This window comes from Vicia villosa, linkage group LG4, assembly GCF_029867415.1.
Source record: "Vicia villosa cultivar HV-30 ecotype Madison, WI linkage group LG4, Vvil1.0, whole genome shotgun sequence".
NCBI classification, from domain to species: Eukaryota; Viridiplantae; Streptophyta; class Magnoliopsida; order Fabales; family Fabaceae; genus Vicia; species Vicia villosa.
The window spans coordinates 4,542,437-4,551,927 of NC_081183.1; the positions used below are offsets into that span (position 1 = coordinate 4,542,437).

The 9,491-nt window shown below is 33.9% G+C and overlaps 1 protein-coding gene across 1 annotated transcript; it reads right to left on the reverse strand.

The window, feature by feature from the left end:
* Positions 1-2,327: 2,327 nt before the first annotated feature.
* Positions 2,328-3,920, reverse strand: LOC131595055 (uncharacterized). Its single transcript, XM_058867280.1, has 3 exons — positions 3,324-3,920; positions 3,041-3,131; positions 2,328-2,938 (listed from the first exon to the last, which is right to left on the reverse strand). Exons 1-3 carry the CDS (start codon positions 3,918-3,920, stop codon positions 2,328-2,330), a joined length of 1,299 nt encoding a protein of 432 aa, XP_058723263.1.
* Positions 3,921-9,491: the final 5,571 nt, after the last annotated feature.

Here is a 9,491-nt window from a genome sequence, read left to right on the forward strand (position 1 = left end):
GGAGATTGGACACAGGAAAGTGTTTGGCTCAGTTTGGAATCGAAAAAGAAGGGGTGGCGAAGGGTCTTACTGCGCATGGGTGCTACAGAATCTATATATCATCTTTGGCAGGCCAGGAATGCCCTTTGTTTTGAGCAAATAACACCGAGTCCGGAAATCGTTCATCAAATCCAATATGCAGTGGTTTTGCGGGCTCAGTCCATAAAATGCTTGAAAAATCATGTTCAGCTAGTATCTTTGGAGATTAGATGATTATCTGGTCTTGTAGTATGCTTGATTTGTTTGGTTGCCTGGATCTTTTTATCGGCATTTGTACTTGACTGTTTTGGTAATAAAATTATATATTTTACTCCAAAAAAAATTATCAAAAAAAATTATATATGCGTACATGTTTTGTACTTAGATTAAAAAGGTCAGATTACAAAGGTCAACAACAAACATGACAGGAATCAATAAACTAGCTTAATATAACTATATGAATAAACGTAGCAACTAAAAAAATTAGACTGGTGTCTAATCCAATAATGTTTAAATAATTTACAGCCCGGTAATTTTGTTTAATTTTGTTTGTCTAATATAAGTTGAACCACAAAAGACCAACTTGAAACCATGAGTAGTTAATTTGAATAAAAAAAGGGATTTTGACACCAAATGTGGTGAGACAATGACTTGAATCATATCCAGCTGCAAAATAAAAAATGAGAACAGGTTAATCTTTAGACCTGTAACAAAAACTTTACTTCAATCGGTCGCACCATTGATGTTAATCTTTAAAACTGTTACAAAAACTTTACTTTATTATACTGGACACATAGAAGGGTCAAAACGTGGTAATGAAGAATCAGACTAAAAATATAATCTACTTCAATTGGTCGCATCATTGATGTTAAACTTTAGACCTGTTATAAAAACTTTACTTTATTATACTGGACAGAGAAGGGTCGAAACGTGGTAATGAAAATCAGGAAGCTAACAATGTAACATACCCAGACACATATAAAATCATTTAATTTATTAATAATTTAATCATATAAAAATTACCCAAGGTAAATCATATTATAATTTTTAAAAAAATAATTAAAAATATATTGATATAAGTTGCATTTGTAATTTAAAATATAAGTTAAATATTTTGACCTTTTATAAAATTATTTAACTGTTTAAAATAAATTTAGACAAAAATAATAAATACAAAAGTGAGAGTACGTGTTAAAATTTATTTAAATAAATAAAATATTTTAGAACTACTTATAAATTACAAATAAAGTTATAATTACAAATTTATAAATAATTTAAGTAAATAAATATTTTACATTCTAAAAAGAATATCTGAAAAAAATTCACTATTTATTATCAGGTATTACTTACCATTCAAATTCTTAATTTTATCGCTTGGATCACATTAAAAACTTATAATTTCATTTTTTATTTATTGTCAAGGATTATCATCAATGCAAATTCTAACACAATAAAAATATGTCAAATAATATATATTGAGTTATTTTTAGATTTAAGCTACTAATAAAAAAATAGTTTACATCATCAACAAATTATTCTTTTAAATGAAAATGATTTACACATACATTATAAATCAATTTCATAAATTTTACTTATTCATTCAAATTTTAATATAAAAAACTAATTTTCTAAAATGTATTATATTTTTTTTTTGTTGAGAAAATATACTGTAATTTTATTCATAAAAATAAGTTAATTACAAGCGATCCCACATGGATCCAGCAACTAAAACTATCCAATAGGACAGAACGAATCTCACCAAAACAATCTATCAATCCTTAAGCATAAGGATAGTTATGTGATTTCTGAGTTTTTTATTTTCCCACCCTTTATACACCAGAGTATCTATGATATCTTTCCTTACTTTATCGATATCTATATCGTCCCCGAGTATTCTTGCATTTCTGTATTTCCATAACGCGTATATGGTTTCGGTGGCTGCCATTTTAATGATAGCAGCACGAGAACCCTTTCCTTTCGTATTTTGAACTAACCAATTTCTTTCATCATTCCAATCACCAGGACTATGATTAATCTGGATCCAAGCAAGTGCATCCTTTCAAACTTCCGCACTCAAAAAACAGGTGATTAACTGATTCATCTTTTACACAGAAACCACATTTTGTATCTTTCACAAAACCAAACTTGCAAAGTCTATCCTTCGTCGCCAGCCTCTCGTGACATGCCATCAAGAAAATAAATTTTGATCGAGGTCTAGCATTATTGTTATACTGCAAATTTCTCCATTCTACTTTTGAACCATAGGTTTGAAAAATACTATACATCTTACCCATGCTGAATTTTCCCCATTATTTAATTTCCTGCCATTCCTGCATCTTTATAGCTTCATATCGTTGCATCATAACAGCTTTCTTGATCCATGTATCATTCGACCTGGTACCGATTTCCATCAGATTTTTGTTTCGGACGTAATAGGCTTGAATCCAGCGAATCCAGAGCGAATCCGTTTTACCACTTAAGTTCCAGAGAAGGCGAATCAGATTCGATTTATTCCACAACTCTATATCAATAATATTCATCCCCCCATAGCATTTCGGTCTACACACATTCTTACAAGTGATAGGTAATTTACGACTTCCCTCATAACCCCCTGTCCAGAGGAAGATACGACAGATTTTCTCGATTTTCTGAATGACATTCTTTGGAAAAGGAAAACGGTTTGGCCAATAGTTCCATATTGAAAACATCACACTATTGATAAGTTGCAATCTCCCCGCATAAGTGAGCAACCTCGCAGTCCAGTGCTTAATCTTATCGAGAATTTTATCAATTAACGGTTGGTAGTGATGAGTAGCCAGCTTCTTACCTGTAACTGGAACACCAAGATATTTAAATGGCATCCTTCCTTCTTGGAACTTTGTAGCTTGCAGGATGGCTCTTTTTGTCTCTGTATCAATATCTGCACAATAGATATGGAACTTCAAAGGGTTCACTACTAAACCAGTGGCTCTGGAAAACTTATTGTACGCGCCCATCATTAATTCAACGGACATTTTATCACCTCTAGAGAATAACAATAAATCATCCGCAAAGCATAAGTTCGTGATTTTCAACTTATCACATTTTGGATGATAATTGAAATTATCATTTTCCTGCATTTTCAGAAGGTATCGATTAAGACACTCCATCACAACAACAAATAGCATTGGAGAAATCGGATCGCCCTGTCGTAACCCCCTTTTGGCCTTCATCACCTCAGTTTATTGTCCATTTACATTAAAGCGATATCACACTGTCGAAACTGCAAGCATGATCCACTTAGTAAATTGTCTAGGACATCCAACCTGATTGAAAATACTCTCCAACGCAAACCAATCAACCGTATCGTAGGCTTTTTTGATATCCATTTGCATAAAACATCTCGAGGAAATATGTTTTCTTTCGTATCCTTTGATAAGTTCATATGTGAGGAGGATATGATTATGTATATTTTGACCCTTTACAAATGCAGCCTGGTTGTCACCAACAATAAATCCCAATACCTTACTCAATCGATTTGCAAGAATTTTGGAAATTATTTTGTACAGAGTGCTACAACATGATATGGGTCGATAGTCCTTAATCTCCTTCGCACCATTATGCTTCGGGATGAGAGTGACTAATGAGCAATTAGCAGCCTTGTAGATTTTATCATCTACGAAAAACTCTTGAATAGCTTTCGTCACATCAATCTTAATAACCTGCCAAGCCTTCTTAAAGAAGTACACTCCAAATCCATCAACTCCCGACGATTTATCATTCCCTATGCCATTGAGAGCTGCAACGATTTCCTGTTCTGTGACCGGTGTTATCAGTAAATTATGTTGGGCACTATTCAGTTGCGGTCCTGCCCTCATTGCAGTCAGGTCAATCCCTTCAAGGCCATTTACATTCCGCCCCATCAGAGTACTATAGAAGTCCAGCACCTCATTTTCAATCTCCTTTTGGTCTTTCGCTATAGTTCCGTCATGTCTTCAGATGTTTTGAATATTTTTGATTTGATTTCTCATCTTGATCGATGCATGGAAGTATTTGAAAAATTATTATAATTGATAAATCAATAAAAATTATTTTGAGTCGTCTGATTAATTTAAACATTCGACATATCCTCTACTTTTCAAACGAAATCATTTGAAAAAATTTCATTCAATTAAAACGAATCTTTATTTTGTATCATTTCTTCTAAAATATATTACTTCTAAAATTCAACATAATTTCAAATATTTGGTTATAAAATCAAATATAATAAATTAATTATCCCAATAAATAAGTGTAACAGATTAAATTCTTTTAATGTGAAGATTCCAAACATAAATGTTCATAATTCTGCTTAAATAAAAAAAATTAAACAAACACCGATTTTTTTAAAATTTGAAACATATATAAATAGTTTCTTATAATACTATAATGTTACCATAATTTCAAATTTTAATATTATTAATTATATTTTAATATGTATCATATACATTAACGTAATTAATATATTAATATTTTTGAAAATATATTGTACATACGTTAGTCTTAGTATAAATAGGAGTATGAATATTAAATTATAAATGAAGTCATGAAGTCTTGAAATTAAAAAAAAATTTATAATTACTTATAGTTTATAAATGAAGTTATGATAACATTTTAATTGGTCTTTGTTATGAATGTAAAATTGGTAATAGAATAAATAGAATAAACAAGCATAAATTACATACTAAAAAAATGGTAATAGAATAAATATGAATGCAAAATTGGTGTAGGCCTCCACTAAGTCAGGTTCTTGGTCATATATGTAGGAGGAATTTAGAGCCATTACAGAAGTTGAATGAGTAAATCTTTCAAACATAGTAACAAATAATGGCCCATACTTCTCTCGATGACCAAATTCTTAAATGATGATGGAGGCTTAAAAATATTAACTGAATTATCAAATTAGTAATGGTTCATTACAAAAAGTGCAAAACATGTAAAGTAAAAAAGCTAAATAATAACTTCATCAATGGAGACTGCAAGATTTTAAAACAAAATATACAGTAAAAATGCTAGCAACACAATTTCTAACATGTGTTATCAGCATGATCCGTATATTGATTGAAATTTCTATGGGTCTCACCAAATTTATATCGACACAAATGATATTCCAACCAACTTGGAATATGGGTAATCCGATAATACATGAGCATTAGATACCAGAAGAAAAACCTATCAGTTCTTATACAACACTTCTGATTTTGGAATAAAACAAAATTTATCGATAGCCAATCCAGAACTTTGGGCAGCAGGGTTACAAAATGCTGACCTGCATATTCAAAAATAAATTAACATTTTACTCACAAGAACTCACAAAATTTCAACAAATGTGTTCCAAAAATAAAGTGAGCAAACCTGATGATTGAATAGGTAAGGTGTGAATACAAGATTACACTCAAAGATGTTTTTTGATTTATGGCAAACTCAAACAAGCATCCAAACAACAAGGAGGAATCAGAAAAGCAAAGCATGTGATCACTCACAAAAGCACAGGATGATCCACTATGCATATAAGTCGACTCAACACAAGCTGAACATGAAAAATGCAGAAAATCAGCAGTTAGGTCGACCTACTGTCAACCCAGGTCGACCTAAAATGAAGAAAAATCCATATACTTCTGCTAGGTCGACTCACAGACCATTTAGGTCGACGCAAAATGAAGAAATCTTCATATCAGTCTGCTAGGTCGACCTACATAGCAACTAGGTCGACCTAATCTGAGAAAAAGTTCCCAGAACGCACCAGAAGAGAATTCTGGTCGACCTACTCCTTCAACAGGTCGACCTAACTGGGAGCAAATTTCAGCAAGCACTGCTAGGTCGACCCAACCTCTAAAAGAGGTCGACCTAACTGATCAAGAAAGTCCCAAATTCAGTTATTCTTGATTCCAACTGTTATGCAATCATATATATTGTGCAAGGGTTAATTATTCAGTAACACCAACGACTGAAAGATACATAAACGCTTCTCATCTTCGTTCTTCGTCATCTCCAACACAATTACACATAATCATTCTTGCGTTGTGGGTTAGTGATGAGTTCGATAACGTCCATGGAACGGAATTGAAGATTCCTAGTGGGTGAAGGTTTGTGGGGTGCGTTGGTGAATAAAATCTGCGGGTTTTGTCCTCCACGACGGGTGGTTCTTGGGGGTTTTTATCAAGAGGCGTTCATTGAGGATTCGGCTGAGTGTAACGATTGAGGAACGGGGAGTTCAAGGAATCAAGACACTGCAGAAGGGAATCGAAGTGAAGCTCTTGGATAACCTTGATCTTGCTCAAGATTAAGGGGGAAGAAGATTCAAAGGATCGACATAATTGGTTTATCGTTTATCGCTTTGTTATCTTCTTTGTATAAACTGCTTTCAACATTAATGAAAGTTTTCCCAATTTCATTTGAAATTGGGGGCAGACGTAGTCGTAGCGAGGACGGTCGACGAACTGCCTAAACAAATATCGTGTTCTTATCGCTTTTATCTTTTCCTTTTCATTCTGTTCATAATTGGTATAATTGCTATATTGATCAATGATTCAAGTGTTAAAATTGTGAATTAAAAGTTCTGCATAAACATCACAATTCACCACATCTTGAATTAACATCAATCTGAATATTGTCACCAAGTGTTTGTCTATTTGTTTAATCCACCTTACTGCATTGTAAATCAAAGTTGGTCAATCTAGAAGTTAATTGATATTCAGTTGTGACACGTATTGATTCGATAGCATATCTCTTTATCCTCAATATCAAATATTTTGTGGTTTTGTAACACATATAACCCTTTGCAATAGCGGTCCGGAATAGACGCAAGTCGATTCAGAACCGCTTTCGCTATAGTCTGTAAAAATCCCGGAAAAAACTGTGTAGGATCTTTTCACCCCCCCTCTAGATCCTTAAGCCAGCGTCTAACAAGTGGCATCAAGAGCTTGGTTAATTCCGTGCTACGTGAAACACTTAGTAGAAACATGGCTTCCGGACCTAAAGGGGCTCACAATAGAGCTCCAGTTTTCAACGGCGAAAACTACGGCTATTGGAAGGATTGTATGTGTGTCCATATCAATGCAATTGATAGGAACATCTGGACAGCTATTGTCAATGGTCCATTTCAGATCACTTTGACAAATGAAGATGGTACAGTTGTTCCAAAACCAGAAAATACTTGGGATGCTGAAGATGAAAAGAAATATGCATACGATTGGAAAGCGAGAAACATTCTAATCTCAGCTCTAGGAGTTGATGAATACTATCGCGTTTCCCATTGTAAATCCGCTAAAGCTATGTGGGACACATTGCAAGTTGCCCACGAGGGAACGGATGATGTCAAACTAGCTAGGATCAATACGCTAACTCAAGAGTTCGAACTTTTCCACATGGAAGATGGTGAATCCATCGAAAACATGCAGAAGAGATTCGTTCACCTGAAAAATCGATTAAATTCTCTTGACAGACCTGTTTCCAATGCAGTTGCTACTAACAAAATCTTAAGGTGTTTGAACAGGGAATGGCAACCCAAAGTTACAGCAATTAAGGAAGCAAATGATCTCAACACTTTAGATATTACCACTCTTTTTGGTAAACTAGAGGAACATGAACAGCATCTTAAAAGCCTTGACATGCATGAGAAAAGGGCAAAAAAAGAGAAGAACATGGAGAAAGAGGTAGAGAAGAAGTCAATAGCTCTAAAAGCTTCAAGCTCCAAGACCTCAAGACAAGAGCTAAAGGATAGTGATACAAGCAATGACGAAGACTCCGATGATGAGGATATGGGACTGTTTGTGCGAAGATACAACAAATATCTAAAGAAAAATGGAGCAAAGCATTCTAACAAAGGATTGATCAACTATAGAAATCAATCAACTAAGTTCAAACAAGATGACAACAACAAAGGAAAAATCAAAGGGCTATGCTTCAATTGTGGGAAAGCCGGTCACTACAAACCGGATTGTCCATACCTTGAGAAAGAAAAGGAGAAGAACCAAAGCAAAGGCCATAACAAATCTAAAAGAGCCTACATAGCATGGGAAAGTGATTCATCTAGTGAAAGCTCATCAAGCGATGAAGAACAATTAGCAAACTTATGCTTTATGGCTCATCAATACAAGAGAAAGAAAGTTGTAAGTCATCTTAAACCTGAACTTGTAGATAAGATATCTCATGATCAATTGAAATTAGCTTTTGAAAAACTACATAAAGATGCAATTGAAGCTTTCAAACTTTTGGCCTCAAATAAGAAAATCTTTTCATACCTTGAATCAAAAGTTGAGAAGACCGAAAAGGATATGGAAGCTTTAAAACAATCTATGTTAGACATTCAAAAGGATAAAGTTGATATCGACCCGACGTCATGGTTTGGTTGTGAGACATGTCACATTTGGCAAAAAGAAGTGAGAGATTTAAAAACCAAATTGGACAAGGCTCTACAACCAAAAGTGACCTTTGCGGTGGATCCAAACAAATTCAAGAGATCTTATACTCCGCCGTATAGCAAATATACCTTCGTACCTAAAGCATCACCCGGTAAAACGGTATATTCTCATCATATTACCTGTCATTATTGTTGCAAAAAGGGTCATACCATTGAAAAATGCAAATTTAGGAGGATCTTAGTTCCTAAAGGAATGTTTCAATGGTTGCCTAAGTGCAACACATTATGTACTTACCAATTAGGACCCAATGAAGATTGGGGACCTTCTACTCTAAATTAACTTTGCAGGAAAAGTGTCTTGACATCATTGATAGATGATGATTCCATTGATAAAGGATGTTCAAGACACATAAAAGAAGACATATCTCTCTTGATATGTCATATATGAAGACTAAAAATCAAAGATCTACACTTAACAAGAGGATGTCACACAATGAAGACAGAACACCTACTTATTGAGAAAGCGGTAACATGCACATTGTTCACTTCCAAAAATTTCATTGATTCTATAATATGCTATCAATTAACATGCTTATAGTGACTTCATGTATGTTTATTCATATATCTCAATTTAATATATGTAGTCATCATTCTCATTCATAACATATCATATTTTGGGCATACAAGCAAAGAACAAAGCAAAAATGCATCATATAGAAACACTTCTAAGGCTTTTTCATCATCCAAGAGAACTTAGGTCGACCTACTCTGTTCTTGAGTCGACCTACAGAAAAATTTTTCTTTCAGAAATTAAATGGGCCCAGTTGCGTCGACCTACTCATAATTTAGGTCGACCTAAATTGGTCAGTTTTCATATTATTTCTGTTAGGTCGACCCAGCCACACTTTAGGTCGACCTACTACGTTAATGTTTCCATATTTGGGTCTGTTAGGTCGACCCGACCCACTCTCATTCATTCAAAACATTCCATCTTCTTCATCCTTTCTCACTCTCATCACATTTGGTACGGCTAACCCTAACTCCTCATACTCAAAACTGTTCAAAATCATCCTTCTCACACAAAAATCATCAA

Bases quoted from the DNA above. Each gene is read 5' to 3' on its own strand.
- LOC131595055 (XM_058867280.1), bottom strand. From the start codon at position 3,920: ATGGGGCGGAATGTAAATGGCCTTGAAGGGATTGACCTGACTGCAATG. The intron at 3,132-3,323 runs GTTGGATGTCCT...CTGAAAATGCAG, and splicing joins TGGAGAGTATTTTCAATCAG to GAAAATGATAATTTCAATTA. The intron at 2,939-3,040 runs GTGATAAAATGT...TCTATTGTGCAG, and splicing joins TTTATTGTTATTCTCTAGAG to ATATTGATACAGAGACAAAA.